Source organism: Macaca thibetana, chromosome 18, assembly GCF_024542745.1.
Source record: "Macaca thibetana thibetana isolate TM-01 chromosome 18, ASM2454274v1, whole genome shotgun sequence".
NCBI classification, from domain to species: domain Eukaryota; kingdom Metazoa; phylum Chordata; class Mammalia; order Primates; family Cercopithecidae; genus Macaca; species Macaca thibetana.
In genome coordinates, this window is record NC_065595.1 from 70,950,157 (window position 1) to 70,969,919 (window position 19,763).

Genomic DNA, 19,763 nt, shown 5'->3' on the forward strand with positions numbered 1-19,763 from the left:
TCCCCATCCTTCCTCCTCATCCTCCATTTCTCTTTCTCATCCTGCATCCCTCCTCTTCATCTTCACCCCTCATTCTCATTCTTTATCCTTCATCCTCATCTTCATACTTTATCCTTATCTCCCATCCCTCCTCCTCATCCCTCTTGCCTCTGCCTCATCCTCATCCCTCCTTCTCATCTTCCACTCCTCCTACTCATCTTCCATCCCTCATCCTCATTTCCATAGCTCATTCTTGCCCCCATCCCTCATCCTTATCCCTATCCCTCCTCCTTCTTCATCCTTCATTCTCATCCTCCATTCATCCTCCTCATTCTTCATTCCTCAGTCTCATCCTCATAGCTCATCCTCATCCCCTTTCCCTTATCCCCATCTTTTATTCTCATCTTCCAGTCCTCCTATTTATCTTTAATCCCTCATCCTCATCCCCATAGTTCATCCTCATTCTCTATTTATCCTCCTCATCCTCCATCGCTCATCCTCAATCCCCATCACTAATCCTTATCCCCATCCCTCATTCTCTTCCATTTCTCATTCTCATCTTCCATGCCTCCTCCCCATCCTCTATTTCTCCTCCTCATCCCCCATCCCTCCGCTTCATCCTCCATCCCTTATCCTTATCCCCATCCCTCCGCTTCATCCTCCATCCCTCATCCTTATCCCCATCCCTCCTCCTCATCCTCCATCTCATCCTTATCCCCCATCCCTCCTCCTCATCCTCCATCCCTCATCCTTATCCCCATCCCTCCTCCTCATCCTCCATTCGTTTTCCTCATCTCGCATCTCTCCTCCTCATCCCTTGTTCCTCGTCCTCACTTCCTATATTCACTGGGCACTAAGGAGGAATGGCTCCCTAGATTCCATCTTGTGCCTGTGCTCTTCTTGAGCAGTGTCTCCCCTGTGGCCATGCAAGGTCTCCCTAGCAGCTTTTCTGTCCTCCACCATTCTGCCCAGCCTCATAACAGCTGATCTGGGCCGTGTTTCCCTCACAGTATTTGTGTTTAAACCATGCTTGACCTTTCACCATGCATTCACCCTTTCTGCATTCCCTGGGTTTCCATGTTGAGATTTTGTCACCCAAGGCCAACTTCATGGAGGGCAGGCCCACTCTGCCTCTGCAGTCAGATCTTCGGTCTTTCAGTGCCTCTAAGACTCCACTCAGCTGCCCACTGTAGTCAGCTATCTGAGGAAGCTGCTGTGACTTTTGATACCCCCTTATTAGCTGTATGTCATGGGACTAATTTCCTAACCTCTCATCCTCACTGATTAGTGTCTGCCCTATTGAGCCACACAAGGTTGCAGTGAGAGGCTCATGCAGTCATGGCACACATGCCATCCATGTGGAGGTAGTTCACTGATAGTATCCGAGCTGGCCGACCCCACACATGGAGTCACTCTCCAGCTTCCAGTCTTCCAGAGATTCCTGTTTACATGGTGTGGATCATCTTCTGACTGGTGTTGGTACCTGAAGAACCCGTCTTATCCCCACTTCTAAGGTGTAGCCTTAGGGTGAAGATCACGTCTAACTTGCTTTTGTATTTGTCCCCATCCCCCACTTACAGTTCTCGGCCCATAATGCATGTACCAATACAGATAACTGTCAGTCACCTGCTACTGCCTTTGCACCAGGCTCTGGTCCAGGCTTTGCACACATGGAGCCATTTTACCCCAGCCCAAGGAGGTCATGCTGTTATCCCCATTGTGGAGAGGAGGAAACTGCAGCGATGAGATGAGACGTAGGCCACAGGAGAACTGGGATTGGAACTCAAGCAATCCAGCTCCCAAATCAATGTTTAAGCACTTGTGTGCCTTTTGGTAGCACGAGAGGCTCGATATAAATTGAGTAAATCAGGAAGTGAATTTGCTTTAAAACAATATGCTATATGGACTTGACCATTCTATTTGTGAATTAAGTACTAAACTAGGCACTGATCTAAGGTAAGACTTCCATTTTTACCTCTTCTCTGTGATGCTAAGAAAACAATCAGTCCAGCCCAATATTTACTATTGCAAAGGGAACATAAGTATTTTCAGTGTATTCATGAAAAACCTAATCATAACTCCAATGGAAAGCTTTTGTGTGCCATTGATTTTTAAAGCTGATTTTTGCTTTAGTTATTTCAAATTGTTGTTCTGTTTCTCAATGAGGACTGCCAGCAAAGTGACCCCCCTCAGGAAGTGACCTGTCAAATGCCACAGCAGTGAGTAGGAAGCCAGCGCACATGCTTGCTGGTCAGAAGCACAGCCGTGCTCCCCTCTTCCTCTCCAACAGGGGTCAGCTCCACAGCACCCTGGGATCTCTGGAAAGCGGCCAGAGCCCTGAGAGTTAGGTGGCCCCTTAGCCACAGTACCTGTCACCAGGGTTCAGTCTCTCTATTCAGAAATCCTTAAGGCTCTTCTTTGAAGCATGTTTATTGATGTTTTCCATGTTCTCCTCACAAGCTTAGTTTTATGAATTCAGGATCCAAAGTGGGTTCAGCGCCAAGATGTGAAGGCCAGGGCTGGTAAAGCGGGAATTGACTGCTGCAGGCCAGGAAGGAACGTTATGGAAAGAATAAGCTGTACTCACAGTCACACATGGGCCTGCACATACACTCAAAATGGCAGCAGCCCAATTCCACTGAATTAAAACCACACACACTTCAGAAGGCCCCTAGGCTCATACAAATCACTACCTTTATTTGTGATGATCCAGGGATACAGGGAGATACTGACATTTCATTCACTCTCCATTATGAAGTCAAGGAAGGGTTTATATATTTTAGAAAAAAGAATTATAAACATATTTAAGCGTTTTACTTTAAAAAGGGTAAAGGGTAAAAGTTTACTTGTCTGAGAAATGTACCAAGGCACAACTCAGAATCATCCCCTAATGATGCTGAATAGCTCAAGTGTGGTGCATATTTTATTAAGCAGTTTACTCACTAACATCCTACAAAACAAGAACCCATTCATCAAAGAATTAATCCAGAATTGGTTCTCCTCTGCTTCTTCCCACATGTGCCAAAAGAAACTACCAAGGCAAAACCCCCAAAACCAAAAAGTTCTAATCAAGAAATGCAGTTAGGGCTTGGCCTATAGGTGTGACTCCTGTCAGATAACATTGACCCGCAGGCTAGAGCTGCTGCTTGTTGCAAGACTGACACCTGAACGCTGGCTTCACCTTCCATGAGGAAAGCAGCAGGGATGGGTGGCCCGCACAGGGAATCCTGACTCAGCCCGAGGACCTCCAAAAACAGAATATTGGAAAGAACATAAAAGCCTCACCATGGCTGTGGATAGTTGCTCAGAATCGCCTCCTCCCATGTGTAGGGAAAGATTTCCACCTGTAATAAAACCTTTGTGTTCAATATAAATTTGTTTAACTTCTAGTTCATCCATTCTTAACATTTCTTTCACTAGCCAGAAGGCATCTGTATCTTAGAATTTCTTTTGCCATACAATTATTCATGCCTCCCACAGAAACAGAAAGGAGAATTTTGAGTACTCAAGTGGTAGGCAGAAAATGTTGTTTGTGAGAAATTTGGCCTGAATAAGGTGACGAGAAGCGTACACACGGTTTCCACAACTCATCTATTGGTCTATTACTATTTGAGGGTTTCCTAGATAGCAGGATGAAATGAAAACTCACAGTCTGATTTGCGAGGTGCAGTAGAGAGCATGAATTTCTTCCCTTGTTAAAGACTTTCCTGATTTTGCTTTTGTTTGTTTTGTTGTTGTCCTTTTGTCATTGGCTTTGTTTTCCAGATCTTACTTAGACATGTCCAAAGTGATCGTCTTCAGCTACCTCTTCTGGTTCGTGCTCACCATCATCTTCATCACTGGGACCACCAGGATCAGCATCTTTTGCATGGGGTACCTGGTGGCCTGTTTCTACTTCCTGCTCTTTGGGGGCGATTTGCTGTTGAAACCCATCAAGAGCATCCTGCGCTACTGGGACTGGCTGATCGCATACAACGTTTTTGTGATTACGATGAAAAATATCCTGTCAGTAAGTGGTTCCCACTGCATAACACAGTTTCCGTGTAAGAGTAAACAATCCACTCGGTGGTTATTAAAAGCCCAGTGCTTGTCGTGTTGCTCTCTTAAAAGCCCCAAATAAGATGCTGCAAATTCAGAATTGAAAAGCCATTTATTCTTCTCTGTGTTGCCACATTAAACAGAATCTTTTTGGCTCATTTTCACCATTTCAAGGTCACATGGCTAAAGGATATGTGTTCATAGGAATAAATTCTAAAATGTCTTTTACTAATTAAAATTCTGTCTCTTCTGAGGGACAATTTGTCATCACTCCCAGTATGAGTTATGAAGTGGCCCTGTTAAGAGCTGAATTCGAGCCATTGAATCTTTTCAAAAGCTGTATTCTGTCGGCAAAAAGCAACCCTCTTATCTAGAAAGAGCTGTAGAAGTGTGAGATACAATGGGCGTGGTTCTCTATGATACTGGGTGGGGTAGGGAATGAGGTGGAATGGGCTATTGCAGGCAAGAATGTTTTATGTACTCATAAGATGTGGGCAGATAGAAGAGAAAATGCAGCTTTCTGTCTGGCTGTCTCTGAGTATAGACATTCTGATTAGGACACAGCTAGAGCCATGTAAGGTTGAGGGAACCCCCCCTCCCCACACACCAGGCCCCGACAAAGCTTGGCTGCTCTGCTCTGAAGTAGCTATGTCTCAGAACACAACTCTTCCCCTAACATGACATGTAACCCACACTGCCCACTGGTAATTCCAGAGTCGCTTCAACCTATCAGGACACAGTGACACCATTTCAGTGACTTAGTGCTGCAGGAAATTAAGCAACAACCTCTCCTTAGCTGAAGGAGTTAATAGCTCTCTGACTGGCGCTCACTTAAAGTTCATCCCTGTGCCAGTGTCTCCCAGGCTGTAACTGCTGTTGCACTGAGAGAGCAGTGAGGAAGTATCTTCTGCTTCTTCCTTCCTAGCTGCTTAGGGATGAGCTCACCAGGCAATTCAGTTGTGATATCTCCTTGATTTTTGGCGGGGGCACGTGTATCACTGTGTCTAGAAGTCTTGGAAAGCCACGTTTATGTAGCCATGAATAGGTATTTGGATAATTTATTTTGTCTGAAGTCCATTGAAAGGTTAATCTTCTAGGTGATGGTGAAAGTGACTTTTATTGGTCACTTTTACCCCTCTGACATCAATTTACATTTGGAGTAGCATTGAGAGTTGCTGGAGAGAGCATGAGACAGGACAACAGAACGCTGGTTCATTCTAAAGCCGGTCTGATGGTGAGGAATCTGTTGCCAGAGGCTGATTTCACAGCCATGCTTGGGAAATGTGTGGATTCAAAGTTTGTTCATTCATTCATTCTGTAAACTTGTATTGTAGACCTGTTTTTTGCTGAGCACTATTTGATGTATTGAAGAAAAAGAGATAAACAGTTCTCAGGTTTTGCCCTCAAAGAATTCACATTCTAAAAAGGAAGGTAGACCTACTTATAAATAATTATGATGCAATCTGTTAAATAATTATTGCAACATTTTTGAGAAACAAAGGAGAAAAAAGGATGCCTAATATCTTGCTTAGATAAGCTGGGAAGAAGCTTCCTGGAGGTGATGCCATTTGAACTCATCAGAGCCTCATAAATAGATTGAAGGGTCTGCAGGGAGACAAAGAGGAGAGGCATTTTTAGCCTGGAAAACAGGAACAAAAGCAGGACATGACGGTGTAGGACTGGAATATTCCCAGGGCTGAGGAATCCATACTGAGTAACCGCTGCTGTGGGAGCAAATCCTAATGATATTCTCCTCCCTCACATGTTCCCAGGAAACATACACAATGTAGCTGTCACCTTTATGTATTGGCTTGCAATGATTCATACTTGTTTAAACATTTTCCAGCTCAGGATTTAAACTTAACTGTAACAAAAAATTCATTGTTATGAGATAACCACCTGCCAATTTACAAAAAAAATATTCCTTTACCGAGAGAATTGGTCAAACAAGACACAAAGCACATACTCTGTTCTGTTCTAAGAGCTACACCCTGTAGCTTAGGTCTGGGATGACCTCCAGGGAACAGCATAGGTTATATTTGTCTTGCTTGTAAGAAAATAACTGCACCAAAGTCCAAGTCCTAGGGTTCAGTGCACACCCATTAATTATCACAGAGTTGGGATTTATTTCTGTGATCGTCCAAGACTTCCTCTTGACAAACTGGTGCTTCCAAGTACAGAAAACATTACATGAAAGACCTTTCCTTTACTCGTTCGGTTTAATTTTTCCCAGGAATTTACTACTCCTGAAGCAGCATCACAAGGTGACTGAATGTTTAGGTACAATTGGCATCTCCTGGAATCATTATCACTGAGACCTTGTGAATTCTTGCACACATTGGGATCATAAAACACCACATTTTTTTCTGGGTGCAGAGCTTCAGAATTATCCCCCTCTTATGTTTTTCAGATAGGAGCATGTGGATACATTGGAACACTGGTGCACAACAGTTGTTGGTTGATCCAAGCTTTCAGCCTGGCCTGCACAGTCAAAGGCTATCAGATGCGTAAGTATGAAAAGCAAATGAGGAAGCAGAAAGGCAGAAGAGGGAGGATAGTTGTATTGTCTAATTTTAAAAGTGGGCCAAAGCACATAAAGATATGAAAGTGGGGTCAGTTATCTCCAGATGGAGGCTATAGAACTGTAGTACATTGTGAATCTGTTGTCTATAACATGAGATGCCTTATGCTAAGCCTCTTTGATCGTCTTCTTGAAACTTCTGAAATGCTGAGGACTTGAGTCTGAGGTCTGGAGATTGGATGTAGTGCTGTAGTAACTCCCCAGAGTTTTGGAGTCATGATTACGAAGGATTCCAGAAGGCCACTCAAACCTGCTGTTGCTCCATTTAACATCTTGGGTCATTAAGTAACTCTGACTTCAGGCTCCTCTTGTCCTCAGGAAACTCAGAGAGCTTCAAACTCAGGGAAACAGTTGGGAGGAGCATGAGGATTTCTAGAGTTAGACTCCTGCCAAGACAAAGGCAGAAGTGTCATTGCCACCACCCTGCCTCTTGCACCAGGACTACATCACAGTGGTCTACCATGGCACCCAGAATGGGTGCTACTTGGACACAGTGCTCTATTTATTTATTATTATTTATCTATTTATCTATTTTTTAAAAAATATTTCCAGACAGGGTCTCTGTTACCCAGGCTGGACTACAGTGGCACAGTCATAGCTCACCGTAACCTTGAGCTCCTGGGCTCCAGCGATCCTCCCACCTCTGCCTCCTGAGCAGCTGGGACCACAGTAGCTGCCTCCTGAGTAGCTGCACCACCATGCCTGGCTAATTTTTTAATTTTTTTGTAGAGATATTGCCCAGGTTGGTCTTGAACTCCTGGCCTCAAGCAGTCCTCCTGCCTCAGTCTCTCAAAGTGCTGGGATTATACACGTGAGCCACCATACCCAGTCTTTTTTAAAAAGATTCATTTTTTTTTAATATGTGGTTTCTATTTCAGACTATACTTTGCCAAAGCCTCACTGGGACTTTGTTTTTCACTTAAGATAAGGCATACTACTGATAGTCCTTCTAATAAGCCATGCTGTGTTCATTATTCTGCTGGTTACCCCTGGGTATAGCCCATTCCCAGAATGGGTGTTTTCTTTTGTATCAGAGCATTTCCTCTGGCACTGGGACATTATTTCTCTGTGGCCCTTGTTGGAGGTGCCTTTCTTCCTGAGAGAGAGAAATACTCCCATATTAAAGGGACTCTCCTGAGCCGTATAGTGTGAAGAGTTCACTGCATGGTCAGCCTTATGAATCAGTGTTGATATTGGATTGGAAGTGTGTGACCTCCTTGTAAATAAATCAACTCATAAGTCAGTCAGAGCATCAGACTGCTCCTTTCATGCCTGTATTTCCCAAGCCTGTCCGTACTCCAGATTTTATGAAATAGCAATGGAAATGGATGTTAATTTTATTCTGTGTTTTTCTACTGTTACTACAGCTGCTGCTAATTCACCCTGTACACTACCCAGTGGGGAAGCAGGAATCATCTGGGACAGCATATGTTTTGCCTTCCTCCTACTGCAAAGAAGAGTTTTCATGAGTTATTATTTCCTACATGTTGTGGCTGATATAAAAGCTTCCCAGATTCTGGCGTCAAGGTGGGTCGGGCCATGAAATCAGGTGGTTTCTCCCAAGAAAAGTGCCTGAAATAATATTGCACTGTAATTTCTGTCTGAGCTTGCTTCAAGAACCCACAAGAAGTTAAGGAATCCCTTCCAGCAAAACCAATCCAAGAAGAATTTAGCACAAGGCCTTTAAAATAGAATAGTAACAGGAAAGCCTATGTAACCATCAGGCTTCACAAGGAATGGGGATGCCATGGAAGGCCAGAGGTTCACTGGTCAATTGGAGCCCTTTCAGAATCCACCACTTCTCTAAAAGTGGCTCAGTCTGGTCACAGACAAAACAGTAACGTATGCCACACTGGTCTACAGTTTAGTCCATCTTACACCTACCTCCCCCTACTAGCCTGCTTTTCTTCTCTGAGCCACTGACACAGTTTGCATTACTACCTGTTTTTCCTCCTAGGCTCTATTCTTCTTCCAGTTTTTGCCCCTGCTCTTGTAAGTTTAGGAAAAAAGATTGGGGAGAGGTAATAAAGCGAAGTGCCCTGAGGCGGCGGCTGGGTGTTGATGACTAGCTCTGTGGCCCCCAGCTGCTGTGTCTGTTCCTCTCAGAAACTCAGACCTTGCCTAGGTCCCATCAGATTCTTGGTGTGAATAAGCTGATGGATACTGGGTTCTATTATATGAAATTACCAATATCTATCATTTGACTTGAGGTTTAGATTAACATATCTGTGTTTACCTACAGTTTTTCTAGAGTCTGTTCTCTTTCCCTGCCAAGATAAACACAATGTTTATTTCCAAGGTCCATTTATATGATGGCAGTTGTCAGCCTCTGTTACCTAACTTGGAGTCAAATAGAAAGAGGCCCTAGTCGGGGACCTGCAGTTAGTCAGAGGAGCCTCGTGGCACACCTAGCCCTCATTCTGTGGATGACAATGACTTTGTGTACCACATTGCCCTGGAATTCATTGTTATAATCATTTTCTAATACCCAGGACATTTTTTTCAGAGCAGAATACAATGTTTCATCCCAATAGTAACCTTATTTACTTGTACATAAACAGCTGGTATTTTTGCAGGTAAATGCCTCTTGTTTGCCTTTTCCAAAACATTTGGTTTGCAGAGGTCCTTATATAACCTATCTGATGAACTTCCACTTAAAAACAGTCTTCGTCAGTCTCCTAAGGCAATGTGCTCTCCTAATTTCCCCTTTTCCCTTGTGGTTCAGGCTTCTAGGTCTTTTTTGCAACCTCTTTCTTTGCCCATCTGTCAAACGTGAATGTTCCCCAGTATCTTTTTCCCGAAGTTGTCACAATGATTTAGAAATCATGCCCTTCATGTTATAGTAAGAGCGATAACTGTGGTTCAGAGTACAGTTCATGCCTATTAAAGAAAAGCCATGAGTTGATAAATAAGCATTGAACTCATAATAGTGTGTCCAAAGAATTCACATTCATTCATGCATCCATTTTTCCACTTCCTACTCTGTTACAAAGAGGTGATGCTCACCTCTGCCCTCACAGAGTTCACAGACCTGCAGGCAAGTGGCACGTGAGCAAGCAATTCTACTGCAGTACACCTGGTATCCTCTCAGTCCATTTGGGCAGACATAACAAAAATACCATAAAGTAGGTGGTCTGTAAACAGTAGACACTTATTTCTTACAGTTCCAGAGGCTGGAAAGTCCAACGTCAAGGTTCAGGCAGATTCAGTGTCAGCCTAGGGCCCACTTCCTCATAGATGGCCGTCTTCCCACTGCATCCTATTTTGGTGGAAGGGGCAAGAGACCTCCCTTGGGCTTCTTTTATGAAGACAGTAATCCCATTCAGGAGGGCTCTGCTTTTCCGCTCAATCAACTCCAAAAGGCCTCACCTCCTGTCCGTCACCTTGGGAGTCAGGATTTCCACATGTGAATTGTAGGGGATGCAGACATTCAGACGACAGCAGGTGTGACGGTAGGAGACACTCCGGGAGCCATGAGGTCATATCAAGGGAATATAACCAGCTGCAGGGGTGTGAACCAGGTGGCCTTCCATTCCCAGTGCAGGCTGAAGGATGAAGAGGAGTTAGTCAGAGGAGAAGGCAGGGGAAGCAGCCCAGTGAAGCTATGGAGGGAAGTGGCCATCAGAAGCTCACAGTGACTGCAGCACTGAGATTGGAAGATGAGAACAGTGAGTGGTGAGCGATAAGCTCCAGGTCAGGAGAGACCAGGTCCTTGGGGGCTATCATCCAGGATTATGTCTTTAGAAATACTCCCACAGTCTTAGGAAGGCCTTGCGGTGTTTAAACAAGCAAGTGGTATGACTGTATTTGCATTTCAGGAAGCTCACTTGGTGGTATTGAGAACAGATGGGTATAGGCAGCACTGTAGGCACAAAGACAGCTAAGCAGCTGCAATGATAATTCAGGATGGAAGTAGCAGCTAGACCAGGATAGGATCACTGAGAAAGATATTCCAGAGGCAAAATAGGCACAGCTGGAAAACTGCTTGGAAGGAAGGGAGACAGTGACAGAAAGGGAAGCATAGAGGGTGATGTGCCCAGGATTCTGGCTTAGCCAAACAGTGGTGCCAGTCCCAAATATAGGAACTCAAACAGGGAGAGAAGACTGACCGCAGCTATGGAGTTGTAGGTCTCATGGGCACATGAAACTCAACCAGTTGGGAAGTGCAGTGGGCAGATGCATGGACAGGCTTGGAGAAGAGAGTAGATGGAGTGCCATCATCGCACAGATAGAATTGAAGGAGGTGAGTTGCAACTGCTGAGAGGGGGTGTGAAAAATGAGAAGAGAACCCTGGGGAACATTCATGTTTGAGAGATGGGCAAAGAAAGAGGTTGTAAAGAAGACTAAGCAGCCTAAGCCACAAAGGAAAAAGGAAAACTAGGAGAGCACGTTGCCTTAGGAGCCTGAGGAAGATTCTTTCCAAGTGGAAGTCCATCAGATAGGTTATATAAGGACGAAAATTACAACTGAACATTGAAACCTTGACAGTGGGGTCAAAGTCAGACAGCAACAAGCAGAGGTGGGAGTTGTAAAGGCTTAGAGACAAGACCTCAAGACATCTGACTGTGAAGGGGGAGTGATGTAAGTCCCTGCATAGGAAAATGTGGGATGTGGGGATGTATGGGTGTTCTTTTTCTTTTTTTTAAGGTTAGCAAGACTTGAGCACATTTGCATGTTTATGGACAGAATTCAGTACTGATGGAAAGGTTGGAAAAGCAACGAGAGAGAGAAGCAGGAATTTTGTGTCCCCCAGGCTAGGGGTGGGGAAGGGACCTGGAGCACAAGGCAGGCCTAGGCAGGTGAACGGTACCTCTTCCACTATCCCTGCAGGACTCCTGTGGGAGGGATGGTGCAGGAAACTGAGCAACTTACTGCCTTAAGATTTGTGTTCCCTCTGGGAAGCAGGAAGCTAGGTCATTTAGGAGTGAAAAACCACTCCACAGACTTCAAAGACTTGAGAAAAGCGTAGCAGAGTTTGAAACAGCCACTGTGGAGAAGCAGACAACTCCAAGGAGTCGGGGGCTCTGCAGAGAACCATCTGCCCAGGCGGGTGTTTTTTCCAGCAGCTGCCAACAGCCCCTCTGAGGTCAGGGCGGGCACACCGTCAGGTTCCTGCAGATCTGGGATTTGTGAAGCACGTAATAGTGTGACAGAGCTAAGAATATGAAGAACGTTGAGGAGATTTATGGAGACACTGAAGTTGACCTGAAAAGTGAGAAAGAACAGAAGGGAGTGGAATGACAGAAAGAAGAGAATCAGGGACAAGAGACTACAAGTCCCGCAGATGGAGCAGGAACTTGGCCTTCACATAGTCCCTGAAGGAATCCCCAGTTTCGGCTCACTGAGTAGAAAATGAATCTGAATGTACCCTTTTTGCAAATTTCTCCGCTTGGTATAACTGCAATAAGGTCAGGTGAGAATGCTTTACTGAAGTCTAACGTTTAGTGGGACAGGTTTGAAGAGGCTCATGGGCTTCAGTGTCTTGGAGAATACAAAACACTTTCTCTTCACCGATCTTCACTACCGGGCTTGTGAGCAGCCTCTTCACTCCCAGGGGGAAGGCTGTGCCCTGTTAGCCTAGCGGCTTCTAGAAGGGGCCTTGTTGACTCCCACTCCCAGCCAGGGAACTACAAGCAGCTGCCATAAAGAGATGTTATGTTTTCTAACCCTTAGTAATAATTTTCAGGAAGAGATGAACAACAATGGCAAGAATACTGACTTGTTCATGTTTCCACTTCCCCTTTAGAGGAGCTGAACTTTTCCAGGCCACAATTGTAAAAGCTGTGAAGGCAAGAATTGAGGAAGAGAAGAAGTCCATGGACCAGCTGAAGCGACAGTAAGGATGCTACTGATGCTCATCCTCCTTCCGTCTCCTGATTGACCACATTCAGCTGGCGCTCCACTCTTGGGGAGCCTCAAACCCCTGAAAAATATATATGTATGGACTTTCATAACTTCCTATTTATTTATTCTTGTGCGGGGGCAATTGCTCATGCCACTAGACTGAAAGTGAAAGCAGTTTAACAGAAAGATCGCTCCAGGATGGTGGAGATGGGCGCTCTCTTGCAGAGGACCAGGGATCAGTTGCTAGCTCAGTGACTTACTTTAGAACCTTGAACAGGTCATTTAAGTTCTCTAAATTTGAGTTTTCTGGACTCACAATTCTGCCTTCCTGGGTTTTTGTAAAGATTAAACTAGCTAATAAATGAGACAGGGTCTTGCTCAGTGCCAAGTACTTGATATAAGCATCCATTCCCTCTAAGGGGGTAAATGTGGAGTCAGCTTTGGAAGCATAGTTTTAGATAATATCATCCAGTCTCTTTGGAAAGAAACTGATGACCCTGGTATTAGATGACTTAGAGTCAACATTAACTAGAGGCAACACTAGAAATATAAGCCAGGGTTCTTTATATCCCATCTAAGGTTTTTCCCACTATCCCATTCTGGATGAGCCAAAGGGTAGACTGACTCCACTCTGGAGACTTGGGAATTCCATGGAAAAGAATCTTCTTAGAGTGAATTTTCCAGCAATGATGGAACCTCTGAGGACTGTTTGGGAACCAGGTTTAAAAGGCGATGGCCATGGAATTATAAGCCTAGACACTTTTCCCAAGACAATGGAGACACCATTTGCCCACTGGGAAAGTTCCCTACGTTTGCTAAGGCAGTTTTATCTCATTCTGACCTTATTTCCCAGCGTTTTTTCCCAAGCAGAAATATTTCTTAGTATAAATTAGATTATTCCACAGCATGATTATTTTCACAAAGACATAAATTATATATAAATTATATATAAAAAATTATAATGTAAATGCAATATGGTACAACTGTTTTTACTGGTGTTTCTAGTTATCCAAATCAGGCCTAGAAGAGTAAAAAATTTGGACTTACGTTTAGAATATGTTCCTAATTTCCCATAAGTGAGGTCTATTACTGTAATTCTCTTTGCTAAATCTTTCCATTTGTTTAAGAATGCAAAACTTGGGAGAATAAAGGACTTGTATTTCATAATATGCAATGTTCAAGCTGACTATGATACAAGATGTAAGTGGACATCAAGTATAGCTTACCTAACTTTAGCATAATCATTATTGATCATATTATTAAGACTAGCCTCTATGCAGTGCCAAATAACATGGGAATACAGATCCAAACACGCACATACACACACACACACACACACAAATATGTATATAAAAGAAAGGGATACTTGTTGCTAATGAGCAACCATTGTACAATTCCCAAATATTCCAAAGTGATTTGTCCATGAATTTAGCTACATACATACCAGCGTAAGTCCAAAGTACTGACCACATGAGAACAATGAATGTGTTCTTGGCATTACTAATGTTATTTTACCTTATAGGATGGATCGCATCAAGGCCAGGCAACAGAAATATAAAAAGGGTAAGGAGAGGATGCTGAGCTTGACCCAGGAGCCAGGGGAAGGCCAGGACATGCAAAAACTCTCTGAAGAGGATGATGAAAGTACGTCAAGACATTTTCCTCTTATTCAAGTACCTTAACATTGAATAGTAGCTTGATATTGAACAGGGCTATAAAATAACATTACTTTTTATTCTGCCAAGATTATCAATACACTTTCTTGATTCGGCAAGCTTTATTTTCCAATTGTGAATGGATACATTCATTAGTTTCATAAAGTATGTATTTGATAAATCAATTACAAGTATCTACTCTTCAGCAAGATAGCTTTAACAAACACATAACCTAGCTTTTGTTCCACAGACATCTGTTTCTGCAGTAGATTGGCAGGATTTTGCTTAATTTGTTTCTTTGTTTTGTTTTGTTTATTTTTTTTGAGATGGAGTCTCGCTGTGTCACCCAGGCTGGAGTGCAGTGGTGCGATCTTGGCTGACTGCAAGCTCCACCTCCCAGGTTCACACCATTCTCCTGTCTCAGGCTTCCAAATAGCTGGGACTACAGGCGCCTGCCACCACGCCCAGCTTATTTTTTTGTATTTTAGTAGAGATGGGGTTTCACCGGGTTAGCCCAGATGGTCTCAATCTCCTGACCTCGTGATCCGCCCGCCCCGGCCTCCCAAAGTGCTGGGATTACAGGCGTGAGCCACCACGCCCAGCCCGCTTACTTTGTTTCTTTAAGGGATATATTTCCGATACACAGTCTACTGTTATCTTTTATTTCTATAAATTTTATATGGAAATGAAATATGTATGTGTATTTTATGTGGCACCTGAATGTTGGTACCTAAAATATCATTCAATTATTGCCTGCTCAGATGAAACTTACCATGAAATATATATTGATTATATCTAATTATAGATTCATTATATCAAATTAAAGTGTAAAGGATCTTTTATAGAGGCTTGCATGCTTCTCTATGTGAATGGAATGGAGAAATAATGCATGATATTTTCCCAGTGCATAGTATCTATTTGTGACCAGGAAATTTCTATTTTCCAGCCATGCATTAAAATAATCACAAGAAAAAATTCTACTTATTGTAGTTTATGTACTTTAACAAATTATTTGCCAGTAAATGATTCTACAAAATTTGGGGGATGCTTCCTTTCTGTTAATTCAATGGAATATTCAATGTGAGATGTATTTTTGACAGATAATCCTTTCTTTTTTAATGTCTTTATATGCCCTCAGTCACTAAGAAGAAAGTGAAAATGTAGCATACTGTTAAAAGAACAATTAGTATTTATCTTGTGAAATTGACTGTTAATACATGTATATTTTTCAGATTCAATGTAGTTCCTTACCTGACCTCTGATATACTTTTGCAATTTATCTAGATTTGACAATTGAGTTGTTAAAGCGTGGTTTTCAAAATTTGTTTTCTCACTTTATACGAATTAATATTTGGACGTATTTTATTTTAGGAGAAGCAGACAAACAGAAAGCCAAGGGCAAAAAAAAGCAGTGGTGGCGGCCTTGGGTTGATCATGCTTCCAGTAGGTTTTCTTGATCCTCTTACAACCTTATCAACTCTAACCCTTATATCCTTGACCAGAATTCAGGCGTTCCCGTGACCCATGTGTTCCATACATGGTTTGATCCTTGTGACTTGATAGGGGGTCGGAGTGTAAGAAAATTTCAATGTCAGTGGGTCTTTGAGCCCGAGGTCCAATTCTTCTAGGGACGTCAGCACAAACATTCCTGTGCTGGCTGAAGAAAGCCAAACATGTGGCTTATAGACTCTAGAGCACAATTTCTGGGCTCAGCAAGGGAAGAAGAATTGAATATTATATTGTCCAATTCTGAGGTCTAGAGCCCTATTCACGTGCATATTTTATGGCTAAATACCCTTACTACAAATGAGCTTGAGCTCCACCTTGGACTCCGATGTAAGGATGATCATTCTGTTCAAAGTGTCAGTGACCCTCTCTGTAAGGCACGAGGCATGGATGCCAGTAAGCCTCCCCTCCCGTCATTCCCACAGCTTTGATTTTATTTGCATTTGAGGATTTTTGGCAATTTATTAAATAGAAAGATGAGGGATAACTTAAAATGCACTCACTTTCTTACTTCGCCTCCTCCCCAGTTTCAAAAAGGCACTCCAAATTCCAATGCCCAAATGCGGCACAACCTTCAAGACTCCTGATGCTCAGGGATGACCAATGAACAGCAAAAACCAGAAAACAATTTTTAAAAGCAGATCCTGATAGCCACATAGAATTCAGTGTGTTTCCCTCCCGATCATAAAGATGAATGAGGAATTCTGGAGCTTGGTGGCTATATTTGCTATGCTTAGCAAAGGAAATATCACTATAGGTCAATGGCATTATAGTGGAATGACCGATTCCAATCCAGTCCTCTTTACATTTCTTAGAATATTGAATAATTATTCTTTTGCAAGTTACGTATAAAGTCTTCTTCAGTCTTCTATATCTTACATGATGTCTCCATACTTGTAGCTAATCTAATCGGACAAGGAATATCACTGAGACAAATAACATCATACAGTTGTAGGAGTGAATCTACTAGGAGGATATTTAGAATCACTAGGAAATCAAATAAATTAGAACTTCTTCCCATACCTAATTATTGGTTTCACATAGATCTGACATTGGCTCTCTCTCCCAAGACATAATTTTCTAAATCAGAAAGCTGGTTTAATGAAGCAATATTTGAAATTTGCTTGGCATATCTGGATGTAATCAAATTTAATCCTAAATATTGAATTTCAACATTATGACAAAAAAAAAGAAAAACACAAGATTATAAAGAGTTTTATTTAATTTTCTCCCCAAGTCCAAAGACAAAAGATTCCATTCGGAGTCCAATGTGACTCTTATTTACTGTTCAGGGCATGACGGTCACGCTAACAATCTGGTAATGCAGTTCACAAGATGCCTGTTTCTATCAAGTCACAAGTAAACTGTGCTTGTCTTTATGTTTTTAAAGGGCCTCTGCTAGTTTAGAGAGACCTATCCATTTCAAACTTGTGTCATATTGAATGTTTTTTCACTTCACCTGGGGTAAATTCCCACTGCAGTCATTGTGGTTGCCTTTCCTTTCCTCATCTAAAAATTGCATTTGCAAAGGAATTGGATATGGTCTTTGATAGCTATCTTACAAGTTGTAATAATTTAAAGAACTTCCTATGAAGGTTGTTGATTTTAGATTTTCTGGTTCATTTCACCCTCATTATATCAAGTTCTTGAAGACTGATGTTAAACTAAATGTGCCTTGTTACAAAACCTTATGATGCAATAATGCAGAAATGTGTGTAATTCATAGTTTGGAATCCTTCAGACTGTGGTGTTAAATTTTTTGCTGCAAAATATATTTCTTTTTACAAGCAAATGAAGAATGAAAGGGAAAGAATGTGTGCTTTATTGTTGTGTCTATGATGAGTTCCAGAATTTATCTTTAGATCTGGAAGTACTTTGTTTGAAGCCCTTAATTTGATCTTTTGAGTTACTGGGTTTTCAAACAACGATTTCTTAGAGAAGCCAAGTGCAAGAATTAGTGTAGTTGGATACACATGTGTAAATCTATTGACAATACAAAAATTTGGCTATGTTCTTGATGTTATTGGTAAGCAGTGAAGATCTTAGCATGGTTTGTACAGGGACAAATCTCCTACTTCCATACCTATGTACACACATAAGATTGCATTATTGCTGTTCAATGATACCTTCCATTCCAATGCCGTGTGTTTCAATACTGGTTCAGTACTGCCTCAATTAATACCAAGCTTCATCTTATTGATAATTATCTGAAACAGAGGGCCAAGTTCTGAGGATAAAAGTGGTGGAATTTAAAAAGTTAATTTCAAACTTAATAATTTAGCAGTAACATCAACATCCATGGTATGTATGTGGACACAGACTGCAGTCAGGTTCTCCATCTGAGCTAACAAACAAGTGTATAAGAGCTTTTCTACTATTTAACAGATGGCATGAATGAAAATATGCTCTTGTTATTTTCCTAGTTTCATTTCAATAACATTTTATAAGGAAATAAGAGTTTTTCACGTTTTCTTTTTTATTATGGGATAATTCTACTAGCTCACATAAATATTGGTGGTTTCTTTTTTTTTTTTTTTTTTTTTTTTTGAGACGGAGTCTCGCTTTGTTGCCCAGGCTGGAGTGCAGTGGCGCGATCTCGGCTCACTGCAACCTCCACTTCCTGGGTTCATGCTATTCTCCTGCCTCAGCCTCCTGAGTAGCTGGGATTACAGGCGCCTGCCACCACGCCCGGCTAATTTTTTGTATTTTTAGCAGAGATAGGGTTTCACCGTGTTAACCAGGATGGTCTCCATCTTCTGACCTCGTGATCGGCCCACCTCAGCTTCCCAAAGTGCTGGGATTACAGGCGTGAGCCACCAAACCTGGCCAATATTGGTGGTTTCTAATGATAAAACCAATGTTACAACTGCTTGAGATGAAAACCTTTTGAACTTGTCCCGATGAATAAAAGTTATCGAAGGTATGATTGAATACAATTTAAGCTAATGTTGATTTTGGAACTTATAATGAGGGTAAAATGCTCAATCTTATAAATTGTCTGTGTTTTTCCCAAACGACCACGTGATGTAGAGTCCACGTCACTTTCCTGCGAATCTCTCGGCTTATGTGAAGGCATTACTTTAATGGTCTTTTTCACTGTCAAATGTAATGCTGTAACTTTGGTTTGTTCTTGCTTATTCTCACTTGTGTTGTATTGCATTTATTTCTTAAGGCCTGGACCCAGTACTCTGGGCCTGGTTCTTTCTTCAAAATGAAAATAACAAATGACAGTGCTTCTGTTCAAGGATATAAGGCCCAATTCACCCACTCTGTATCTTCATGAATGGAGGCTTCAGATTCTTCTGAAATCGTGGGAAAAATTACTTAACTTTTGGCCATGTGAAGTGATATTCAAGCAACTAATTTTAAACAAGCCAAGGTTTTCCATTACCTTACAATGTATAGGCCCAAAAGATAACTTAAGACATCACAATATGTCATCCAAAAGATACCTGAGCATTTGAAAACCTGAATATAATTTGAAAATATGTTTTCCTGCAATGATGGGACATTGCTTGTAGCATCAGAAATGTATATGCTGGGCCTCTTTTCTCTGATAGACTTAAAATAATGATCAAACTGATAAAGATTTAATTTATTAAATTTCCTTAAATCTCTGTACGTTGTAGTTTTCTCTGCTCCCAACTCTTGACACAGGCATTATGTTCTTGCAGGGAAAGCATCAGACAAGGCAAAGACGATCCATACTGTTTGTGCTTTGTGTCTTGTGGTCAGTAGAGTGCTCCTCAAATTTCAGAAAGCTGCTGGGGAGTTCCTTGTTGACCAGAAGTCTAGCAATTGTAAACTCTATGGACCCTGTCTGCCATTCTCAGTCTGTCTCAGGGCTATGACACGTAGAAGCAGCCAGAGTGCTGTTGGTGGTGGTGTTTTTGTTGTTACTGTCGTTGTTGTTGTGTTGTATTATTTTGTTTTCAATGTTACCTGCCCATTTTGTTCTCATGGCAGTGTGTGGGTATTTTTGTTTGTTTGTTTGTTTTTTGAAATGTCTTGCCATGTGTGTTTTGTCCCTTTTGTTACATGTGGAGAAGTCAGGTCTGCACAGTATAAAGTGAAGGAGGAGGTTGGTGACACTGACCTTGGTCCTGAATCGTCCTGATTGGCTTATCTGCAACGGTTTGGGCCCATTCAAACAAAGCCTG

At 42.1% G+C, this 19,763-nt stretch overlaps 1 protein-coding gene across 11 annotated transcripts in view; it reads left to right on the top strand.

Moving 5' to 3' along the window:
• PIEZO2 (piezo type mechanosensitive ion channel component 2) overlaps positions 1–19,763 on the top strand; it is a 465,650-nt gene that overhangs the window by 382,984 nt on the left and 62,903 nt on the right. For all 11 annotated transcript variants that reach the window (XM_050767526.1, XM_050767528.1, XM_050767531.1 and 8 more), the window contains 6 exons: positions 3,745–3,988; positions 6,428–6,524; positions 7,966–8,125; positions 12,345–12,434; positions 13,965–14,086; positions 15,469–15,540. In XM_050767526.1, coding sequence (XP_050623483.1) covers positions 3,745–3,988; positions 6,428–6,524; positions 7,966–8,125; positions 12,345–12,434; positions 13,965–14,086; positions 15,469–15,540 — 785 coding nt within the window. The remainder of the gene's footprint in view (positions 1–3,744; positions 3,989–6,427; positions 6,525–7,965; positions 8,126–12,344; positions 12,435–13,964; positions 14,087–15,468; positions 15,541–19,763) is intronic.